The sequence below is a fragment of the Venturia canescens genome, chromosome 8 (genome assembly GCF_019457755.1).
Source record: "Venturia canescens isolate UGA chromosome 8, ASM1945775v1, whole genome shotgun sequence".
NCBI classification, from domain to species: domain Eukaryota; kingdom Metazoa; phylum Arthropoda; class Insecta; order Hymenoptera; family Ichneumonidae; genus Venturia; species Venturia canescens.
This window is the reverse complement of record NC_057428.1, coordinates 18,415,317-18,438,429: the sequence shown is the minus strand read 5'-3', so window position 1 is coordinate 18,438,429 and position 23,113 is coordinate 18,415,317. Positions and strand designations below refer to the sequence as shown.

Sequence of the window (23,113 nt, the reverse complement as noted above, 5' to 3'; positions counted from 1 at the left end):
TACGTACTTAAAATTCTAAGTATATAAGTATAAATGCGTTGAAGCCGAAGTTTGCTCGGCGTCGGATGCGTATGTTTTTATGAGAATAACCAACTCGTGGGCCGCGATCGTTTCTCGTTTCCGTCATCCGAATTATGAATCGACTGGCGAATGACTTTTTACTAAGCTGACTAATAGAAACTCTTTTTTCCTTGGCGAACGCGTACGATCGACGCGATGACCGAAGGAACGACTCGGCCGGTGACGCGACAATGCTTCGCACTCATCGATTCGATAACGTCATCCGCCGCGATCCGAATAAAGTAAGACTTTCAAAAAAGCACAGAAACAAAAAGTCAGTTACGTCCGCTCGATGAATGAATACTTGAGCAGAGATATGCATCTTCCGGGACATTTAGATAGGTTGTGAAAATCCAAATCTTGTGGGTTTCGTATGGAAAGAATCGACAAACCGAGGAAGCGAGAGAGAGAACGATTATTGCGATCCGAGTAAGATTGACGTCATTCTCGCGAGCCGTTCACCGCACAGAGTCACGAATCTCCTTCGTGTATCCTATTTCGTATTCGGACTGTGTATTCTCCACATGATAACGCGTAAGGGGGAACCCAAATATTTCCTCGCCACTTACTTATTTGTTCGAATAATGAAAATCGGTAAAGCGCCGGACGAACTCTTGACAACTCAGTCGTGCTGTTCGCAATGCATTCGTTTCGTTCTAACCTCAAATTTTCCGAGTTTCATCGCCTCAACCGATTCGATTCTTTCTTCGTTGATTATTTTCAAGTCAATATTTTCGATGTTACGGAGGAAAATAATGATGATGAAGAAGCGCGACTAAAGGCGGTTATGTTTCCGTGTGTATGAGTAGGTTTTTTAGTCGCAGAACGGAATCGAGAGAATCTCGACCGTCTCGGTCGTTCGCTCCCCGAGAGATAGGCTGCTCGCCGCTCTTTCTTTCTCTCTCCCTCCCTCTTTCTCTCTCTGCTGTTCGTTCGCGCTCGGGGACTGGAACACACAGGGGCTTTGCGGCTCAACGGGGCCCAGCAGTTCTGCGGTGTCCGTTGTCGCGTGCGTAGCCTTCGGACTTATCGGTCCGCGCTTCCTTTCATTTGTTTATTCTATCATAAAGCGCTCACACTTTATCCTCAAATACAGAGAAAATCTTTTGTTTTTCCTTCTTGACGCTTATCTTTGTCACGGCAGCAATAATTTCGACTCGTATATTTTGACTGATCAAACAACAACGTGTGCAACCGTCGCGGAAGAGACGCGAATGACCCACTTGCCGGTTCCGGTACACGCCTTCTTTGTCGCACGTTGACTGTTCTCCCGCGTGTGTCTCTCTCGCGCGCGCCCGCGCGTGCGAGCGTATAAGCTCAAACAACCGGATATCGTGACCTTGAAACGGACCGATAGAATTTCCATACGCAGCCCGGCGATTCCGTGAGGAGATAAAATTCACTGAAATTCTTCATTCAGAAAACGACCGCGATTCTCCTTCGTAGAGAAAATAAAAATAAACTTTTGTCTCCAAATCGATCTTCGATGCTATCGTTTCTTTCACTCGATTCAAAATAAATAAACGCATCATTCTCCGCAAAGGACATCGAGATATCGAGAGTACAAAGTCCTGCTTCGCGCCCGGTGCTATACCATCATCGATGGAAATATACTCAGAAATAATTGTTAACCTCTTTCAACACTCGAATCCTACCTTGAAATAACGCTGGTAGAGACGTGTAAACAAGTTTTTTATCCTAGGAATTTTTAGCAACCCGTGAAATAGCCGAAAGAGAATTTTTGACCCGGAACATTCGATAAGAATAATCTCCCAACAGGAGAATTCAAACACATTTTTTTATTCTTAATCCAACAGAGTTTCCTCCGTCTCAACGTTCTGCACGAGTAAAAAGCTCATTTTTCCTCCATCACAGTTTTTAAACGTTTGTCCGAATCGTTAGTCGTAACAAAATTCTAATTCTCAATTCGACGAAATTTCTTTTCAAACGATAAACGTGATTGAATTTTCGTTCAAAATTGACAGCTGAACGTTAACCTCACGGATTTTCTGTTTTTTTTTTTTTTTTTTTTTTTTAATATATTTTCATGATTTTCTACAGCAGTTCAGATTTTATTTCGTAATCATAATAATAAATGGAGATATTTAGGCATGATGCAAAAATTAAAGGATTGATTCGGCAGTAACGAGGCCTTCATTCATGACGTCATCGTCGTCTTTGTTATTAGAAGCAAAAAAGAAGCTCGTGTTCTTCTGGAACGCGGAAACTGTCAGCGGGACAGAGGGGGGAGGACGTGTCGTCGCCCTCTCTCTCTCTTTCCCTCTCGTTGCGTGCCACAGTCTCGGAGGAACGGGAATTCCGAGGTGGTTACTCCGATGAGAACTCGTCGAATTGGCGGCTGTAAAATTTCGAAACATGGTTGACGCTGCTGAGACGACGTTTCGTGTTCAATTTTCGAAATTGTTTTCTACTTCACCTTCGCTCCGGTAGATGGAAATTGGTAGAGGTTCGAAAAAAAACAACCCGCGAATTATACGCCCGGGCGAAGTCTTCATCGGCCGTATCGATGATTTTTAGTCTGGTCGGTGGGACTTTCGTCCGTTTGTATACTTCGGAACAAGCCATCAAGTGCGATGAAAAATTCTTCAGTTTTTCCATCTTTCGTCAACGCTTTCGTCGATTCACCTCGCCGGACATTCCGGTTCCAGGATAAAAGGGCCGGGCTAGAAAACTACTGTACCGACGGTGCGCCGATAATTCCGAGATGCGCACGCAACATTCTCAGTCCTCGGTCCGTCGCTAGGCGAGCGCCGAAACCAAGCCGTTTTTGTCGTCTTTCCAATTTTTATTTTTATAAAAGACAAAAAAATAACGATCGGACACCTGTTAAGAAAAGTAGTTTCCTGCAAATCAAAACGCTGTTCGAGCCGGAAAAATGTTGGAGTGCCATGAGAATTACCGACTGGAACGTCTTCCCTGCGATCTCAATGTCAGCACCGAAGTTCAATACCGTTGTGGTTCAATCCAGTTTGTGATCAAATTTCTTGATTTACTCCTTCTCTTCGAAGAGAAGGAGAAGCAGAGTCCGAGCTCCGTGCATCGTTCACGCAGTCATCACGCGCCTGCCGAATGAAGATAAACGCGAGAAAATTATAACTGTAAATAAACGAAATCAAAATCCATGAGGCGAGATATCGCCGGGAGGAGAATAATACAAAAAGTATAATTCGTGAAAGCTGCGACGATTCCTCAGTAGTAAGTGGGCGCTCAAAGTGATCGGAGTTTGTTTTCCAACAAAAATTTTTTTTTATTCTTCCGCACGTTGGAAAATGGCTTCGAAGGAAAAATTCGAAAAGTCCGTTACACCGAAAAAAGAAATTCGGACCGTGCCTTCGAGCTCTCAAATTTCGGGAAAAACTGTCAACGAAAGGACGAAAGTTCGCCGCAATCGTCGATCGAAAGCAGCGCTACCGTTCTCGCTTCAATTGCCGATTCGACGCCCCAGAAATCTACCGAAACAGCTGGAAAAATTTCCGTCCCGGAAAGCGTCGATGAAGCACCCCGAAAAAGTGACGATGGTAAGAAAACCAAGATTAGTGACATCGCCGATAACGCCAACACGCCGATGGAATCTACGCCACCACCCGGACAACAGCAAAACGAACAATTTTCTCTGATGGAAGGTATCAGAAGTGTGAAAAAAATGAAAGACATTGAGGAAAATACTTCGTCGATGGAGTTGACACCGCCAATAAACACGACAATTCACCAACGAAATGAATCCGAACGGTTCCCAAACGTAAGTTATGTCAAACTGAAAAAAACACGAGAAAAAAACGTCAGAATGAAAAAACTCGAGGAATTCGAAACTATTTTCCGACGACCTGATCCATTTTAATAAAAAATCCAGTAGAATCAATTTCTCTGATAAAAGTCGACGATTTTTTCTTCCGAGCAGACCCGAGCGAGTGTGGCCGTCCCCAGAGAAGCTGCCTCGATTTTGAGGGCGTTGCCAAATTTCGCCGAGCCAGCTTTCGTTCTCGCCACGCACTTGGTGCCATCGCTGCCGATTCCTCTCTTCGAAATTCTCGCTGAAATTCTCGAAACCATAACCGGTCGGCCGGTCGTTCTTCTCCACGAATCTCGCCCCGAGAGGCCCGTGGCTCAAAACATCGTCGACATGGGTAAGAGGACGATTTTCTGGTCTGAAGGATCACTCGAGCATCGAGTCCGCCTAGGACCACGCAGAGTCAGGCTTTTCGGCTTCGACCGTAGAAATAACGTTGATTTCCAATTTCTGATCGATATTCAGCGGTTCTGCCGGTTGGCGGCGGCTGGGACGAAGGCTCTCTGCTCCCGGTGAGTTTCGTTTTCGAGCATCGTTTGAAAACTACTAGGAATCCTGACGTCTACGTCGACGTCGTGGTGGCCAAGGACTGCGTCCGAAATATCGAGGTTTTTAGTCCCATTTATTCGTTTTTTTTTCGACGGTCCTGCTCTTTTTTAATGCTGCCATTGTCTACTAGGGAATCTTGGATTTGCGGGGCTACAGATGCTCCTTGCCGGATCGGAGCAAGGGCCTGGGTGCGACGGCCCTATTATTTCGGCACTTGAACAGCAAAGGCGAAAATCCTTCTTTCTTCGGCGACACTTCCGGTGAATAATCGAAAAAATAGTACTCGCCACACAGAAAAATCATTCCAAATAGCGAGAAATGACCATATGCTTTAAGATTCCGGCTCACAATTGTCGACGCTCCAAATGGTGGCTGGAAAACAAACGGAAATCGGAGTACTGGAGTCGCCGGTTTTTCTCTGCCACAAAAACACCTTGCACGGCATCGATTCGGTTTGCGTTTTGGAGAGCCTCGGACCTCTGCCGCCGTATCGTATAATGCTCAATAAAAAGACACTCGGTACGTCAAACTCCTATTCCTACGCTCCAAGTGCGAACTTGGATTCGGTTCCACTCGTTTTCAAAATTTCAGCGAGTTATGAAAGCGTCTGAAAAAAAAATGGGAAGAATTTTAAATACGAGAAGCAAAGGATTGAGTGGGGACTCAAAATGGTAATGCGAAAATTTCACAATTAAAAAAAAGTGTTTAATACGTTAATCAATCACTGATTGTATCTACAAAATTCATGGTGAATTGAATGAGTATGCCAAGATTCACAAGTATTTCTCATTTTGGAATTGTAAGAATAATATTGATTTTCAGACCGCATAATTCGCTCAACTATTTACAGGTTTCCAATTCATCGGATAATTCTACATCCCCAGTGTCGTTACTTCTTTCACATAATTTTGGTTTTCCTAATTAGACGTCTATTTTCTCCACAGCCCCGATTCGTGATAAAATCATCAAGGGTTTGCTGAGCGTCGCCTGTGACGATCTTTGGATGGGGAAACTCGGTAAATTCGGTGTCTCAGGCTTTGCCGAGTACAACGTTGAACGTTACGACCTCGAGGATCTCAAGTGTGTCGTGAAGAGTGTGCCTTACTACTGAAAAACTTGGCCGAGTTGCGAGATCAGAATTTTCATTCGCTATTACATTCCACACCTTTTATCAATCGAATTTCAATAAATTTTTCAACAATTATGCGATCTCCCAATTATTTACATACGCACATCATTGCTCGAATGTTCAGAGGCACCGTTCCTAGGTGCATCGATATTCATTGGTCACAAAATGTTGTAAAAGTTCTTTGTTGTGCTGGAAAGCATGGTTTTTATTGATGGAAGTCAGATGGGGTGGAAAGGTTGCATGAATCTGGCCGGCGATTGAAAAAGTGAAGGAGAAATTGAAGGTGTACCATGCGTGTACCTATAGTATTGCCACTTTTGGAAGGACGCGGCTCGAGAGTTCGACGATTCGTGTCGAGTTACGAAAAATCACCAGAAATTCGGCGGTAATTGTCCCTCCGGTGGTGGAATCGCTTTGTTCGTTAAACAATCTTTGATGAATTGTTCGAGCCGAGCCATTGGTCCTCCACCGATCCCTGCCTCGTTCCGCATCTGGGGATAATAGTGTTGCGCCAGAACGTCCAGGATTTTTGGAAATTGCCTTGGATACGCTTGCCACAAACAATTACCCGCTACTTCGAGCATGTCCAGGATCACCGTAGCGCAAACATCCGAAAGATCGGTCCGGGGCTCTGCAAATGGAGAGACGATATTCAGGCTTGGGTTCAACTGTTAAGTGGACACTTTTGAGCACTCTTCAATGTACAAAAAGTTTTGCGTTGCACTGAGAAGAAGCATTTAAAGCTTTGAGTTAAAGACCCTGAGGGTCTGAGGTGAGGAGAAGGGAAGTTCGCACGAACCAGTATTCAGAGTGATCGCTAGCCAACGCCACGCGTTTTTGATCCCATGAGGATGCGGTTTGTTCGCTCCCCTCCTCTGAGCAGTGACGATTATCGAGGCATACAGTCTCACGAGTCCTGACATTCGAGTAAGATATTTATCCTGCTTTTCGACAACCCCATCCTCACTGTACTTGTAACCAAGTGATCTGTAATATTCCTCGTTCGTTTGTCCCTGAAGATGAGGCAAAAAGACTGGAAGAATGTACGGACAGGTACGACCGAAGTGAGCCAGAAGAAGTTCCCCGAAATCAGGATAATCGTTCCACAGGGCGATGGCAACAGCGGCCACGGGGAAAGCCATTTCCGGTTTGCTCGATATCAATGTTTCGCCCTGGCTCTGCAAAACGTGGGATAAACCACGAATCCTTTCATTATCAAAATCTTTATGAGAAATTCATGACTAGCGCTTGAAGAGAAGAATAATTGTTAAACAAAGATTCTAAGATCGTTGTGGCGAATTTGTTAATAATCATTCAGCCAAAAATTAGATACTAACCACTATTTTCTTGGCGAGTATGTCTTTACAAAAAGCTACTCCTTGGGGATGCTGGGTGATGTTCAGCGAGGATTTTCCCATGAGTAGATTTTTCAACATTTCATATTTTTCCTTTAGATGAGAAGCGTTCACTCCTGATATCGCGTTGACCGGTATGTTGATGGCTTTTTGGCATTCGAAACGGAACTTTTTGAGGGAGCTTGTTTGCGCCAGTTCTCGATAATTGGCCATGTAGTTGGTTAAAAATATATGAGTTTTCATGTACATTTGTAGAGACTGAAAGTCGGAGTAGGGACCATCCGGCTCTTCTGCAACAGACACGAATTCTTCAATATGATAGAAGACCGAGGAGAGTTGCTGCGAAAAAATACAGTGAAGCAAATTACCGGTGCCGGTGTCAACTGTCGGAGGCGCGGCTCCGTCGACTTCCGGGATTCTTGAATTTGTTTCTCCCGGAGTATTCGAAAGAGTGGTAGCCGGGGATTCGACGACCTTCGGTGATTCGTTGTCCGTTGGAACTTCGGACACTTTGCGATCGGGAGAGTCCGATTTTCGAGCAGCTTGTTCCTCGATTAGTTGTCGATGTACTTCGGTGTTCGAGGATTCCGACGATCGGGCGGCTTCCGCCTGGGCTTCCGCTTCAGCTAACTTCATCGCTGCTTCTCGTCGCGCAATTTCCTCCTCGTAGAGGGCATCGATGCGCGCTACATTGGAAACGATTATTGACATATTGAAACAGTGGTTCGGTAACTCGGATCAACGAATATTTAGAGACTCACCTATTTCAGATTTGCAAACATTGGAAACCTCCTCGCTCTGTTTTACGATATCTTCGGCCATCGTTAAATCGGCGATTGTTATATCACCGGACTGAAAAAAAAATATATGTTTAAAAAAGAAATGCACCAATTCGACCACTATGACTTGCCCTCCTTTCATTCCTTACTCTCGCTCTTTCGCTGATCGCTTCCATTTGGGTGCCAAGTTCTTTCCACCTGTTTGCAAGAGGAGCAAGAATGGTAGCGGCGGAATGTCTGTCTTTGCAAGTTTTTGAGAAAGTTCCAATGTCCCGACACTTTTCGCGGAAGCTCGTTCTCAGAGATCCGATGCAATTAACGAGTTCCTCGCGTTCTCGGCATTTCCGATGTTCCTCCGCTTCTCGTTCTAGTTTTTCCTTTCTCTCTTGCATTCTCTGAGTCTGCAGTTGTTGCTCATGTTTTCTCCGGATTTCGTTCTGTTGTGCGAGTCGCTCTTCCTCAGCCTCCATTAATTCAAGCTCTTTAGTTTCTTCGTACTCCCGTTTCATAGCCAGAATCCATTGCATTATAGCAATCTCTTCTTGTAAGGCTTTTTCCGATTCTTCCATGTGGCGTCGGCGCCGATCGATTGCTCTCCGAACATCTTCTCGTCGCTGCATCTCATTTTCCAGCAGTATTTTCTTCACTGAAAATGTAATGCTACTCCTGGTCGAACCTTCGGTACTTTTTTTCATCCCTGATTGGACATTTGACTCTTTTTCAATCGTCGCTATGTTACAAGTGTTCTTTTCATTTTCAAGGTTCTCTGTTCGTGAGGCATCGTCACTTATTGCTTTCGATTCCGGTCCTATTGTAACTTTGTCTACGAAGCTTGAGATTTGTGAAGCTTTACGAAGAGCCGACACTCTCAAGCTTGCAAAGTCTGACGAAACGTCCGACATTGTTTGAGCCTGAAGAGAAAGCGACGACTGTTAAATGGCAGGTATTTGAGCAAAATGCTTGTGTAGAATAGAAATTCTACCAAAACGTTTGGTTTCTGAAATTCGTTTACCAGAGTAAACACAATTTTCTTTATTACGCTGTCAACAGTATCGAAATTCGAATGGAACTTGAAATTTTTATTGAAAATACGGTTGAAATAGGGAACGATATAACCTCAAATAATTAACGCTTACCGTCTCGTCTCGTGAACTACTAACAAAGTGCGGCATTCTTCTAAATTTATCGCTAATAAGTCTAGCAGATCCGGTGTCGTTTAAAGCATCAGTCATTAAGTATTCTTTCAAGAAATATGAAAAATTACGTTGTCACGAAGTCATTGAATCGCGGCCGGGGGAAGCCTGAACCAAATAATTTACACAAATTCGTCCGATTATTTGCACCGAAAAACGGCTGTGATGATTGCCATATCACAATTCACAATTGAAATTACTAGCTAAAAAAAAAAATTCCATCATCCCCGAAAATTCGATCGTTGTCCCTAGAAAGCACCGGATCGCCAGGATCGCTCTCGGTTGGTGCTGCCCTCCTCCCTACAGCACGGTAGTAACTGTTACTTTTATGTTACAAATAAGTGTTGTTTAACATCTTAATTAACAAAACATGGATATAGTCGTTAGATTGAAAACCTAACTAGAACAACTGTTTATCAATATTGGTTAAGTTATTGTTGCGAATTGATTATTCTATAAATTCGATGAATTCTGAATAACATGGTGTACTTTAATTTGAGAATTTTGCTTCCCCGCTACGCGATCGTAGCGCGGTAAGATTTTCGCTTACGTACTAATTTTCTGTGGCGCGTCATATATGTATATAGGTGTGTGTGCAAATAATTCCGAGATCAACATATAGCGGCGATGATGTCCATTGAAAAGCCATAGTTGGCTGATCCGTTCTCTAGTCTCCATGGGACCTTACAGCGAGACAGCGCAGCGAGGGCGATTGCAGCTCGTCGCCATTTTGTTTATTTTCGCGTAAAGGTGTTTTTTTTTCTTTATACATGTACCAGAGGAGAACATCCAACGGAAAAAGAGGAGGGAGAAAGAGAGAGAGAGAGCAAAATTGTTAAATCGCGTAAGGTGAACGCGATTTTCGCACGTTCCTCCTAAACTTCCGGTAACCAGAAAAAACTGCGAAGAAGAGAGATAGAAAGAGGCACGAATAGAAGGTAAACGGAACGGATAGAGTATCCTGTTCGGAGGGTGGGGGGAAAGATCTCGATTGGCAAAGTTATATCCTGAAAAAGCCGGTCGAGGAGAATCTCGGGGATTTCGCCGGGATTTGTGGTAAAAACGTTCAAGACGCGAAACGTCACGAACGTAAGAGAAAGAGAACGAGCGAGAGACTGAGAAAAAGGAAGAGAGAGGGAAAAGAGAGATTGTCGCGCACCACCAGGTACTACGTTATATATCCAGTGTAAAATAGTCTCGTGCCCCCTCTCAGATAGTTAATTGTGTCGCGAGAAACGTGCCCGTGCATAAGTGTATGTTTGTGCCGGGAAAAATAATTGAGTACACTATCGTATTCCATCAGAAAACTATTACAGTGTAAAAGGAAAAAAAACGAAGGTATATTGATAGTTTTCTAGCGTGAGTGTGAAAGAGAAGAAAGGGATTTGCGAAAAACGTCTAGAAATAAAGAAAAATATTAAGACGTCACGCACGGAGAAGGGCAAATAAAAAAGGGGTGATAATTGTGTTGATATATCTTCCTTTCCCTGCCCTTCCCGAACGCCCTCTCGGTGCGTCAATAAACCGAGGAAATAAAAGTAAACTGTTTTTTCCGTTTTATATTTTGTAAAAAAAATAAGCTGTAAACCATTTGTACCTTTTATCAATCAACTGTATAGTTTTGTATAGTAGATTTTACTCCTTTTCCCCCTCTCCCCTCCCCGCCCTTCCGTCCTGCGCGATCTCACGCGCGCGCCGTGACACCCCAATAGAGCACTCACTCGATCGTTTGTAACGTTGGTGCGACGGTGGTGTTTTTTGTTTTTTCTTTACCCCGCTCCTGCCTTCGTCGCGCTGTCTTTTCGTACCCTCCTCCCTCGCCCCTCTTGTCTTTTTTCGGGTTGGCAGACGTGACCGCGCCGAGCGCCGAGTGCAGCAGGAAAAATACACGTACATTTGCACGCACGCACACCCACACGAGTCCGTGATTCGGTCGCGCGCGGTTGAGGGATTCGGGAATTCGTGTTGTGGCTAAAGAAAATAAAGAACGTGGTTCCACGAGACTTACGGATCAAATAATACAAGAACTTACGTTGTTTTTTTTCGTTCATCTTTAACAAATGGATGGGAACTAAGGTTATTGTGAATAGTTGTTAAGTTTAAAATTAAGGGTGGAATATATGAAGTGGGCGTCCCCGGAGTCGGCGGGGCATTAGACGGCCGCAGAAATTGGGCGAATAGCAAGTAAGTACCAAACGTCGTCGTCTTGCGGTAAAGCGACGTCGCCGTCTCTTCGTAGCAGCAGCAATAGCAGCACCAGTGATACCCCTTACCACCACGGTATTTCGAACACAACCGACGCATCGATGTATAATCAGCACCGCAACGTACGCAGGCATAGAAATAGAAAAGACAACAGTTTATCTGACAAAACCGATGTTAAAAACGAAATTTTTTTTTTTGACGGTGTCTCACAAGAAACGCAACCACAACAACAACAACAACAACAACAACAGCAGCAGCAGCAGCAGCAAAACGAACAATCACAAAAAAACGAAAGTGCGGTGGATACGTGCCAGAAAATTGTGAATCGTGAAAATAACGAAGCTTCCGATAACGAGACTGTAACCAATAAAGAAATCGTTAACGATATAACCTCGTCGGTGCTTGTCGTCCGCGAGGCACAGGGAGCCGACAAAACGACCGTCAACATCGGTGTCGCGATGAACCACGTCAACGATCACGATAACCTAAAGCATCTCAACCTCACCCTCGTACATGTCGATGAATTTGAGGACATGGATACTCAAGAAGGTATTTAATACATCATTATTTTTCACAATTTACTATTCCGCTCGAAATCAAATTCCCATTTACACGCCATATTGGCTTACAGAATCGACTTTCAATTCCATTTCGAATCCTTCACCTTTCAAATTCGTTCCACTTTCGTAGTTATTTTCCAAATAATCCTCATCGAAATTCCTCTGATATATGATATGAGATGTTTGAACACCTTGGAGCAACAGTAATTCTTCGAGAAAGCAAAAAAGCTTACCCGAAACATAATCATTGAAAATAATTTATGGATAAAATTGGCAAAAAAAACCAATATCATTTTAATATTCCAAAAGGAAACATGCACTGTAAAAATAAGAACAAAAATCACAACTTCTCATTGTATTTTAAAACAATATGCTCTAATATTTGTGCTATACGATAAGATTATAAAAACAATGGATCATTAATCAGTATGATTACTAGTAGCACAGAAAAAATACAAGTCACTGATATAGCCGTGAATGTTGATGAGCAAAACATTTTGTCCACAGTGCCTAACTTCATATTGTATAATATTGTATAATTTGAGTATACATAAGAAAATATTTACCCCGCATAAATTTTTATACCGATCTTCAACTTTTACTATTTAGAATGTCACAATAGACAGTTTAATTTGCGACTAATAGTCCTGGTAAGGACGAAAAAAGCTATTTGTCAGTATGTCTGAAATTTTATGACAATGAAAGTTGCTTAGTTACTTATTTCATCACCAAGAAAATTTGTAAGTGTCCAAAATTGAATTTTCCCAAAGTTCTGTTGCCTTAGCAATTTATAAATAGTGGAAAATGGTCTTTACTAAAATTATCATAACAAAGTAGGCAGTTTCATGATCTATTGAATATTTGTTCTACGTTTAACGGAAGATGATTGACTGGGACATCGGTGGCTTTGGATAAAAAAATTTTCAGCATAGAAATATATGTTATTTTTTTTTGCCATTTTAGAAACTCCAAACGAAGGTGGCGGAGACGGAACTGAACAGCGTCCTATAAACGGCGAGCCGGAATTTGAACTCGCAGATACCGCGTGCCTTGGCCAAGATCAAGACATGGAAGAAGGTAAAAAAACTTGATCCGGCTACTTCAGTACAAATTTGACAATAAAGTTGACAGGAAAAATTTCATTGATTCAAGATCATTGAGTTCGTATAAGTTTCAAAAATCTTATGGGAACAAATTAACACAATGTGGTATTTACAAAAAGTATAATATAATGGTTAATGTTTTCTAATATTACAATTAACCATCCAGCCTGAATGGAATCAAAAGAATGATTGTCCGTAGCCCACAATAGCCATTAAATTATAAGAAAAATCTCCTCCTCACCCTCGCACAAACATACCAACTCGGTGCAATGTAAACTCACGATATCCACAAATTTCCAAACTTCCTATATCTATAACGAGATTTTCTAAAAATACCCAAGTTTGCATATGCCATGATGACTCGTCAAGCATATAAATACGCTTTTTGTACTCTCCATTTTCACGCTCGTTTTTTTCTACATATTTCTCTCCAGACTCCTTATGAAGGAGGAATTTTTTCTAATTTTTTTAGAAAATTCAACGATTTGGAAGAAATATATCGAAAGTCCTTTTAAAGTAATGAATCCATTATTTTGCACATCGCATTCTCTCAATGAACTCGAAAACTTGTAATTTTTTTTTAGACGAGGCAAGATCAGAAGCGACTTTTCGCTACACAGTGGAAAATCTATCGAAACTGAAGGATTCGCAACTATCGCCGCCGTGTTACGTACGTAATCTACCATGGAAAATTATGGTAATGCCACGCTCCAGTCAAAGCCAGGAAAGACAACCCCAGCGATCATTAGGATTTTTCCTACAATGCAACGGAGAGAGCGAATCTACTTCATGGAGCTGTTACGCCGTTGCTGAGTTACGACTTCTCTCGTGCAAAGAGGGACAGGATAATTTCAGTAGAAGTGAGTTTGAATCTCAACCAATTTCAACTCGATGGACTTAGAATATCTGAACAAACTCTCGCAATTGGATTTTTTCTCACACTTTTATCAAACGATAGTTGTTGAAAAATTTCATAATTATCAATTTTTCAGTCTCCACTAAATGAATTCTTTCGTATAATAGGCAAATTGAATAAGAAAACATTTAAAATTTTCGAATGATGGGTGTTGATGAAAATGACAGCACAAAAATTGGGAATTAGAGAAAAAAAGCAACATATTAATTTTGTTATTATTTTATTATATTTTTTTAGAAATACAGCATCTTTTCTACAACAAAGAAAATGATTGGGGCTTCAGTCACTTTATGCTCTGGCAAGATGTCTTGGATCCGGACAAGGGATACATCAAAGATGACTCGATAACTCTCGAGGTGAGGAACAGGATGAAATAGAAAATAAAAAAGAATATAGAAAACTTAACCGAAAAATATCAATCGGAAATTTTTGAAAACGTTAAATGAAAATCGTAGATTAAAAAAAAAACATTAAAAACTTGCAAAATATGCCGCGAGTATGGACTGGAAGACGAGAATAATATTATTTAGAGTATCTTGTTTAAGTACGGCTTCGAAATCAATACTCACGGCTGAAATCCAGCTCGTCCAAAGATTATCGCAATCTCCACGATGTTTCACATGTTCGGGATCAAAAATGGATTTTCATGAGCTTACGGGAATTACGCAATTGATCGGATTTGGTTAATTCATTCGTTTTCTCATTGCATCTGCGTTCTTGACCATTTAAAGGTTCACGTTGTTGCCGACGCTCCTCATGGCGTTAGCTGGGACAGCAAAAAACACACTGGCTATGTTGGCCTCAAAAATCAAGGTGCAACTTGTTACATGAACTCACTGTTGCAGACTCTTTATTTCACGAACCAGGTAAAGAAAAAATAATTAAGAAACATTGATCATGGCAATTTTGAAGTTCCGAACTCGATCACCGTCCACTTTTTTTCGTTTTAGTTGCGTAAAGCCGTTTACAAAATGCCAACGGAGAGCGACGACTCGAGCAAGAGCGTCGCCCTCGCGCTCCAGAGGGTCTTTCACGAGTTGCAATTCTGTGACAAGCCCGTCGGCACGAAAAAACTCACGAAGAGTTTCGGCTGGGAAACTCTTGATTCTTTTATGCAGCATGACGTTCAAGAATTTTTGCGTGTCCTTCTCGACAAACTCGAGAGCAAGATGAAAGGCACGTGCGTCGAGGGTACCGTGCCTAAATTGTTCGAAGGCAAAATGGCATCTTTTATCAAATGCAAAAATATCGATTACACTTCGAACAGAGTCGAGACCTTCTACGATATTCAACTCAATATCAAGGGCAAAAAGAACAGTACGTCCTTTTTTGTAACACTTAAAAATTCGGTTGGCTCTTCGATCTCGCGAAGCAGCATCATTTTTAGTCGTTCGAGACTATTTCTTACTTACAAATTTCCATTTTCAATGCTCAACAGTCTACGAGTCATTTCGAGATTACGTCAGCACAGAAATATTGGACGGTGACAACAAGTACGACGCCGGTGAACATGGCCTGCAAGAGGCCGAAAAGGGTGTAATTTTCCAAGCTTTTCCGCCAGTTTTGCATCTTCATCTGATGCGATTTCAGTACGATCCCGTTACGGATTGTTCCGTCAAATTCAACGACAGGTAAATTTGATTGAATCTTCGGACGATTGAGGAAGAATGGCATGAACGACAAATGATTTCAAAATTTTCGTTATTTCTGCAATTTATGGCTTTTTTCGTCTTGCAGATTCGAGTTCCATGAAAAAATAAGTCTTGGGCCTTATCTGCAAGCAGAGGAGGCTACGAACGCGGATTACACTCTGCACGCGGTTCTTGTGCACAGCGGTGACAATCACGGCGGTCATTACGTCGTTTTCATCAACCCCGCAGGCGATGGAAAGGTAAGAATCGCACAGAATCGTAACTGTTGTCATTTACGTACTTCTCGAATAAAATTCGAGCGATATTGATAGCTAGCGAGCTAATTTTTTCGTTTCCGATGATCCCAGTGGTGCAAATTCGATGATGACGTCGTGTCCCGGTGCACGAAACAGGAAGCGATTGAGCACAATTACGGTGGACAGGACGAGGACATGTCAATGGCGGTGAAACACTGCACGAACGCTTACATGTTGGTCTACATAAGAAATTCGGAACTCGAGAACGTGCTACAAGAGGTCAAAGAAGAGGACATACCTCAAGAGGTCAGAAACGTCCTTCAAAGAGAACTTTCCCAGGAATTGTGCGATCTCGAACGTGACAAAGACGCGACTGACGCAAACAGAGACAATCGCGATACCGACATTGCAAATTTGCGTCCGAGTACGCAAAATCCACGAAATCCAAATCTCTATATTCACGACTTCTAACCAAACGTTTGAAAAGTTATTTAACAAAAAAAAAGAGAAAAAAAAACAATGGCAATCGGGGGGAGGGGGGCGATTGATAGATTTTCGCGAATAAAAAATCTAAAGATATGAAAGTGGGTTAAAAGAGTTAACAAAAACGAAGAGAAACTAACGTTGATCGGATCATCGGGTTCTTGAAACACAGAAAATCATTGACTTCCTAGAATGTGTTCGTAGAATGAATCGCAACGAAAAAATTCTCGAGACAAAAAATACTCAATAACGTTCCGCGCGAGGAAGAACGAAATGCGTCGTTTGATATCTCAGAAAAATCCTCGGTTATCCACGTTAGAAAATTCGTTGCGGGATTTGTAAAAATAGTGAAAAAATGCGAAAATTATTCTCGCGAAGGGCGATTTCGTAAATTGTTTTTTTTTCGATGCGAATTTAGTAGAAAAAAATCAAGTAATCTCAATGCGATTCTCAATGGGATATGACAAAAAAAACTGCATAATTGTGAAATAGTTGGTTCTTCGATGAATTATTACGAGCTCGTAGATGCCAATCATATCGGGTCGTTGAATAAATTATTTTTTGCAAGACGAAGTTGATAAAAACGGTCAATCATTTCTAGATCGATTCTCGTCGCTTTTTAGTACCTTTTGTTATTACGTCGGAAGTTCGCGAAATTTTGTGGCTTCAATAAAAAAAAAAAATAAATAAATAAAAAAGAAAAAAAAATTAAACAAAAACAACGTTGAGCGGGAAGTAACATTTTTTTAACAAGGATAAACAAGACACGAGAGGTGAGAAACGTTTTTTATCCCGCGACTAATTGCTTCCCCATCACGTCTTCTATAAAATAATATTTATTAGACACGTTTTTTTCTTAATTAGAAAAAACCGCGTAGTGACGTTGACCTGATATTGAAGGAAAGAAAAAAATCGATATTCCATTCGAAATGAAAAAAATTCAATATATTTTATAAAATTTTTTTGGCTTGGGGCTTAAAACCGGTCTTTTTTTGGACTCGCGAGTTGAAAATGATCTTTTTTAAAGACGTCAGGTAACGGAAATCACGACACGACGGGAGAGACTTTAATCATGGAAAAACAAAAAGAAACAAAAACAACAAATTCTTCAGTGTTGACATAGTGAATACAAGTATTAACAGATGCTTATCTATTTATTTGTTGTTACATATTAGTAAATAGAGAGAAAGAAAAGTGAGCAAGAGAGAGAAAGAGAGCGAGCGAGAGAGCGACAAAAGAGTGAAGATTTAACGAAGTATCGTCGATAGAATAAAATAATTTATAATGGCTGTAATATCATGAGATCCCTTTGAATGCTATACCACTATTTTATATATAAAAGAAAATACAAAACCGAGATCAATGATGGATAATAAAAACGTTGGATATTCGAGAAAGAGAAAAAAAAGTGAGCCAATAATCGAAACAGACCCTACTTTCTTTTGTTTATTTTATTTGTTTTTCTTACTCAATAATTTGCGTGAAAAGTATAGCAGAAAAGAGAAATGTGTGGAGAACTTGAAAAAGGTTTGCACGTTTATTTCCATGGTACTTGATTATTTTTATGAAATATTTTAAAAAATTATGAAATAACAATTATTCAGCGTATGGATTTTCACGGTGCAGAAGGGATCTCTCACGGGACACGATGTGTTTGATATTTGAAATCGCTTACACTAATCACGTCAACGTTCTCGATGAAAAATGAACTTTGACAAAAATTTCACATCACCGGCTTTTGGAATATTTCGACGCTGTTCCTGGACGCTCGTTCGAGGCTGAAAAAATGAACGAGAGAAAGAGAGAGAACGTTTAAATGTTCCAGGGGCTGAGGAAGATTGTCGAGTACTGCTGAATAATTTTTATTTTGTAATCACGATTAATACGTTGGTCGGCGTTGCGGCAGATGAACAAAATTAAAATTATTCGAACGCAAGAACGTGAGAGAGCGCGCGGCTCATTTTTTATTTACTCCAAAATTTACATTCACAAACGGAAAGGGAGAAAATGAGAAAAAGAGAATAAAATAACGTGGAAATAATCATTACGATTGATTATCGAAGATGAGAAAAAGAATTTCGCAAGATCATTGACGTTGACGAATTACGAGATTGAGTTCTCGGGATGAAAAAAAAAAATTTACAATTCGAAATCGAGAAATAAGTAAAAGAAGAAACGAACATTTTTGATTCGTGTATAAACGTGGGGATAATTTTAATTTTGTTGATCTAGCTGGTGGAGAGGCTACAAGAGGAGAAGAGGCTGGAACAAATACGAAGAAAGGAGAGAACCGAGGCATACTTGTATATGACCGTCAACGTTCTTCTCGAGGATAGTTTTGACGGTCACCAAGGCAACGATCTCTACGATCCGGAACGTGCTCTCTATCGTGTATTTCGCGTTCGAAAACAGGCTACCCTGCACGAATTTCTCGAATTGCTACGCGACAGTCTGGTAAGTTTTATTTTTACCAATTATCCTTTATGAAATTCTTCAAAGGTGGGGGAAACACAATTTTTCTAATGACCCTTATCACTGAGAAAAACCCATGGAAAAGTAGAGAAAATTCTGTTCTTTTTGTCATCAATTTACTGTCATGTTCCTGCGCGTTTCATTTACTTCGATCCAGCAATTAAAAAATTCAAAGAACATTGATCTCAACACACTCTCTCTCTCTCTCTCTCTGCGTCCACAGAAATATCCTATCGAACAGATTCGAGTTTGGCCGTTCAGCGTGCGATCGAATCAAACCTGCAGGCCTGCCTTGATCGAACCGGACGCTGACCTGATCAGAACGATGAGCGCGTGCGCCGAAAACGCGAACCCGTGGAACGTTTTTGTCGAACTTGTGCCACCGGATTCGGGGCTCACGGCGTTGCCTCCTTTCGACAAAGACACCGATGTCTTACTATTCTTCAAGCTTTATGATCCTAAAAATAAAAAGATTCACTACTCAGGACATCACTATATGCCGGTTACGGCTAAAGTTCGTAAGTCGAATATGAAAAATTCTTAACGACAAAATCATGAATGTTATAATACATCGAGGGCTTAGAATTATACGACGCTGAAGTTTCCAACGTTGGAGTCCAACGAAATGAACGGAAAAAAACGTTTGTAATTCACCAATTTTTTATTTCACGAATCGTTGGTGCAGCTTGAAAAACTACGAATCGCAAATTTGGCAGGGAACAAAATAGGAGAATTACTGGAATTATTGGAGAGTTTTTTTTCGATCATTTCGTTGGAGTCCAACGTTGGAGTCAGCGTCATAGAATTATGAATTCCAACGAGCGCAAACGAGCCCAATTATTTTTTATTACGAAATGTCCTATTCATTCTTTCGAACGTGAAAAAAACAATCAAATGTGGAAAGTTAGAGAAATGACAATCATACAGTTTTATGCTTTTTTCTTTTTTATTGCAGAGGAACTCATACCGATTCTGAACGAGCGGGCTGGTTTTCCACCCGACACCGAGCTCGCTCTTTACGAGGAAATAAAGCCGAACATGGTTGAAAAAATTGAAAATTTGACCGAACCACTTGAGAAGGTACTCGAGGAATTGATGGACGGTGACATAATAGTTTTTCAGAAAGAAGAACGCGATAACGACATGTACGAGCTCCCAACGTGTCGAGATTATTTCAAGTGAGTTTAATATTCCGAAAAATAGCGTGTGACCTCTACGATTTCGCTTCTATCTCAATTTTCGACTTTTTCAGAGACCTATTCTACAGAGTAGAAGTTACATTTTGCGATAAAAATATTCCTAACGACCCGGGCTTCACAATGGATCTTTCGCTCCGAATGACTTACGACCAAATGGCAAAAGCGGTCGCGCAAAGGGTCGGAACTGACCCTTATCTCATACAATTTTTCAAAGTTGTCAAGTAAGTTTGAGACACATTGAGGCTCATTCGCATTGAATTTTTGAGGTTTCTTATGAACCTTTTAAAATTCATGATTTTTGCTTATTTACAGTTACAAAGATTCGCCGGGTCATCCCCTGAGGTACACGTACGAGGGAACCTTGAAGGATTTGGTGGCGTATTGCAAGCCGAAAATGAAAAAAATGTTTTACCAGCAACTCAGTATTCGCGTAAACGAGCTCGAGAACAAAAAGCAATTTAAATGCATTTGGGTGGGTCCGTCGCTCAAGGAGGAAAAGGAAATAATACTTTATCCTAATAAAAATGGAACGGTCGCGACGCTGCTCGAGGAGGCGAAGAAACAGGTCGAATTTTCGGAGAACGGCTCCGGTAAATTGAGAATATTGGAGGTGAGCTCAAACAAATTGGGACCCGGGCCAAAGGAAGACACGCCATTGGATAATTTGAGCCCCTTGAGCACGAGGTCATACAGGATAGAAGAAATACCGAAAGACGAACTCAATCTCGCTGACGACGAGATGTTGGTGCCGGTCGCTCACTTTCACAAAGACATTTATTCGACTTTCGGTATTCCCTTCCTCTTTAAGATCAAACACGTGAGTACCGATCGATTTTCTTCGTTACTTCGTATGTCTTCACTGACAACGAACAAATTCCATGGGTTATACCACAAAAACAGATGAAAATTCCTTCACTTTTATTATTATATTTCAGAATGAGTCTTTCACAAAAGTCAAAGATCGACTACTGAAGAAACTAGGTGTACAGGAAAAAGAATTCGCAAAGGTATGTACCCGAAAATCGTTTCGTTATAGGGAAGACCGGGGCAAAACGGGCTACCTGAGGAAATATTGTATTTTTCAAAAGTTTGATAAGCTTTGTCTATTCTTTGCCCTCGAACACGGAGAAACTTACTGTTATTTTTTGCGGCTTTCAAACAAACAATAAAATTTAACGAGGTGTCTCCAAAAATTCGTCAATTTTTTTCTACTGCGCGTTCAATCCAATGCACAAGAACTAGAGAAAAAAGAGAATATTAAAGAATATAAAAATCGAAAAGAAATTTGTGAAAAAAGAAATTTCTAATTAATTTCCGCCATTTTGCCTCGGTACTCCGTTTTGACCCAGTCTCCCCTAATTCAACACTTTGTTATGAGAGTTCATAAATAATTTTAAGTTTAAGTTCGCGGTGGTGACAATGGGAAAGCCGCAATTCATTAATGACGAAGCGGATTACTTCATAAATCTCGCCGATTTCCGAACCAGCTCGACCCAAAGTGAGTGCAGCATGTTTGTTCATCGAACTTGACGATTATTCTGTCCCCTGCAAAGTATTTTTCCGAATGTAATCTTTGCGCAGCGTCCGAAAACGAAGTGTCCCTCGCATGCGATAGCAAATTTAAATTGTATAAATTTGCATGGAACGAGAAAAATTTTCGTTTGAAATAAGTGTTTTGATAAAAATTCCGTTCGGTCGGACCTCGTTTCCGGTGTCCCGAAGATTCGACACGAAGGAAAAACTGCAGCTGAAATAAAACGATGAAACTTCTTTCAGGTACCGCGTTGCCGAGGCCCTGGTTGGGTTTGGATCACGTCAACAAAGCGCCGAAGCGTCCGAGAATCAACTACCTCGAAAAGGCCATTAAGATATACAACTAAAAGAGAAAGAAAAAGAAAACTAGAGAAAAAGAAAATCCAAAAAAAAACAGAAAGGTAAACGTTTTTTTCGTAATTGTTTTTCGAACCGGACGAAGGGAAAGGAATCGCGAATGAGGCAGCAAAAATATTAAAAAGAAGTTCCAAGAAGTTCCTCTCTCTCCTTGCTCCGTCACTCTTGATATATGTCTAGTAGAGCTCGGGCCAATTTAATCTCCCGGTCCCTTGACCCTTGATAACAAAGAAATGACAAAAAGGAACGAAAACATTACGAAATTCCTTTCGAGCCCTTCTTTCTCCTATAATACGTGCTCACTCTAGTAGCGAGTCTATTCCGTTTGCACGGGGCGGAATTGTCGAGCGAGGACGATTAAAATATGGTACACAATCATGTCTCTTTTGTTAGTTTTTCGTTCATTTTGCAAAAAAAAAAAAAAAAAAAGAATCGCATAAAATATTGAAAGAATAAAAAAAGGTTTTTAAAATCGCTGAGGTAACTAAGAATTCAGAAATCAAGAGGAGAAGTTGAAAATACACACAGACACATACACACACGTACACAAACACACAAATTGTTTAAGTTATAATTGTATGATATTAACAATAAAATAGATAACATTCAGCGATTCGCTGTGGCAACGTTTTCGAGTGAACGCGTTTATAAATACGGCCATTTTAAAATTTGACACGAATGCCGTCAGCGTTCCTTGTCAACGCCAAACAACCAAGCCCATTGTAATAATTGCATATTACATTAATAATTGTAACGACGTTTTTTGTATCTCTCGAACGAGTTTATCACTCGTTCCCTCGCTTTCGCTTCGCTCCTTCAAATTTTCTTTCGATTATTTTTCACTTGTAAATTCAACGAGTAATGTAACGACGATAAACACACACACACATACAATATGAGAGAAATGATGAAAAAATATACACGATAAATACGTGGAAGGAAGGAAATTTTCGTGACAAATTTTGTGCTTGCGAGTCGTAGGGAAAAACGTTCGAATTAATTCACTTTAAATAATTCGTGGCATGCCCACGAAGATCGTGCGGTGTAATAAACAAAGAAGAAATCGTTGGAAAAGAAAAAACTCCATGAATGAGGTCGCCGAATTATTCTCTGTCGTCAAAAATCTCGATACGATCACACTCATTTTAAAAATTGTTGTTAAACGTCTTTTCAGTTTCGATAATGCGTTTTAAAGAAATTTTCTTTCATTGCGCGTTACGCATTTAAGAGAATATAAAACGCAATTTCGTGCTCCGTCCAAGCAATTGAGGCGAAAAATATGCTGGCTCTCGGTCGTTCACTTTTTCGTTATTTTTATAGCCATCCTCCGAACTGTCTTTGTTGTCGACGATTCTAACTGAAAAGGAAAAAATCCACAATTCGCTGCTTTCGAAAATATATCTTATAACTAGACGAGAAAAAACTTTTTGTTCATAAGCGCGTCCTTGGACGAAGGCATCGATTGTGCTAGAAATAAATATTTATTTTGGAAAAACAACAGGATGGAGTTGAAGGGGGGGGGAA

General features: G+C 40.8%; 3 protein-coding genes across 5 annotated transcripts; 2 read left to right on the top strand and 1 right to left on the bottom strand.

Annotated features, from left to right (window-relative positions):
• The first annotated feature begins 3,357 nt into the window (after nucleotides 1-3,357).
• Nucleotides 3,358-5,621, top strand: LOC122414727 (uncharacterized). Its single transcript, XM_043426277.1, has 6 exons — nucleotides 3,358-3,820; nucleotides 3,980-4,205; nucleotides 4,334-4,476; nucleotides 4,548-4,677; nucleotides 4,754-4,936; nucleotides 5,362-5,621. Exons 1-6 carry the CDS (start codon nucleotides 3,647-3,649, stop codon nucleotides 5,526-5,528), a joined length of 1,023 nt encoding a protein of 340 aa, XP_043282212.1. The 5' UTR covers nucleotides 3,358-3,646; the 3' UTR covers nucleotides 5,529-5,621.
• Nucleotides 3,884-9,408, bottom strand: Gle1 (nucleoporin GLE1). Of its 2 annotated transcripts, XR_006261807.1 has the most exons (8): nucleotides 8,817-9,408; nucleotides 7,830-8,591; nucleotides 7,663-7,753; nucleotides 7,270-7,587; nucleotides 6,884-7,191; nucleotides 6,346-6,724; nucleotides 5,847-6,177; nucleotides 3,884-5,024 (listed from the first exon to the last, which is right to left on the bottom strand). XR_006261807.1 is itself a non-coding variant. In XM_043426274.1 (7 exons), the coding sequence occupies exons 1-7, from the start codon at nucleotides 8,910-8,912 to the stop codon at nucleotides 5,915-5,917; spliced, it is 2,217 nt and encodes a 738-aa protein (XP_043282209.1). In that variant the 5' UTR covers nucleotides 8,913-9,408; the 3' UTR covers nucleotides 5,101-5,914. The 2 variants fall into 2 exon arrangements, 1 of the variants encoding a protein (XP_043282209.1); XM_043426274.1 differs by lacking the exon at nucleotides 3,884-5,024 and having other exon boundaries at nucleotides 5,101-6,177.
• A 157-nt stretch (nucleotides 9,409-9,565) lies between these two features.
• On the top strand, nucleotides 9,566-23,087 carry Usp7 (Ubiquitin-specific protease 7). Of its 2 annotated transcripts, XM_043426272.1 has the most exons (18): nucleotides 9,566-10,211; nucleotides 10,586-11,627; nucleotides 12,602-12,715; nucleotides 13,326-13,601; nucleotides 13,895-14,013; nucleotides 14,389-14,523; nucleotides 14,608-14,974; nucleotides 15,096-15,288; nucleotides 15,395-15,548; nucleotides 15,657-15,851; nucleotides 18,261-18,482; nucleotides 18,724-19,018; nucleotides 19,456-19,678; nucleotides 19,753-19,920; nucleotides 20,012-20,516; nucleotides 20,635-20,706; nucleotides 21,098-21,197; nucleotides 21,476-23,087. In XM_043426272.1, the coding sequence occupies exons 2-18, from the start codon at nucleotides 11,180-11,182 to the stop codon at nucleotides 21,577-21,579; spliced, it is 3,690 nt and encodes a 1,229-aa protein (XP_043282207.1). In that variant the 5' UTR covers nucleotides 9,566-10,211; nucleotides 10,586-11,179; the 3' UTR covers nucleotides 21,580-23,087. The 2 variants fall into 2 exon arrangements, with proteins under 2 accessions (XP_043282207.1, XP_043282208.1); XM_043426273.1 differs by having other exon boundaries at nucleotides 9,613-11,627; nucleotides 21,104-21,197.
• Nucleotides 23,088-23,113: the final 26 nt, after the last annotated feature.

Bases quoted from the DNA above. Each gene is read 5' to 3' on its own strand.
- Usp7 (XM_043426272.1), top strand. From the start codon at position 11,180: ATGTATAATCAGCACCGCAACGTACGCAGGCATAGAAATAGAAAAGAC. The intron at 14,975-15,095 runs GTACGTCCTTTT...AATGCTCAACAG, and splicing joins TATCAAGGGCAAAAAGAACA to TCTACGAGTCATTTCGAGAT. The intron at 19,679-19,752 runs GTGAGTTTAATA...CGACTTTTTCAG, and splicing joins ACGTGTCGAGATTATTTCAA to AGACCTATTCTACAGAGTAG.
- Gle1 (XM_043426274.1), bottom strand. From the start codon at position 8,912: ATGACTGATGCTTTAAACGACACCGGATCTGCTAGACTTATTAGCGAT. The intron at 7,754-7,829 runs GTAAGGAATGAA...TTTTTTTTTCAG, and splicing joins CGATCAGCGAAAGAGCGAGA to TCCGGTGATATAACAATCGC. The intron at 7,192-7,269 runs GTAATTTGCTTC...TGTCTGTTGCAG, and splicing joins GACAGTTGACACCGGCACCG to AAGAGCCGGATGGTCCCTAC.
- LOC122414727 (XM_043426277.1), top strand. From the start codon at position 3,647: ATGGAATCTACGCCACCACCCGGACAACAGCAAAACGAACAATTTTCT. The intron at 3,821-3,979 runs GTAAGTTATGTC...TCTTCCGAGCAG, and splicing joins AATCCGAACGGTTCCCAAAC to ACCCGAGCGAGTGTGGCCGT. The intron at 4,477-4,547 runs GTTTTTAGTCCC...ATTGTCTACTAG, and splicing joins ACTGCGTCCGAAATATCGAG to GGAATCTTGGATTTGCGGGG.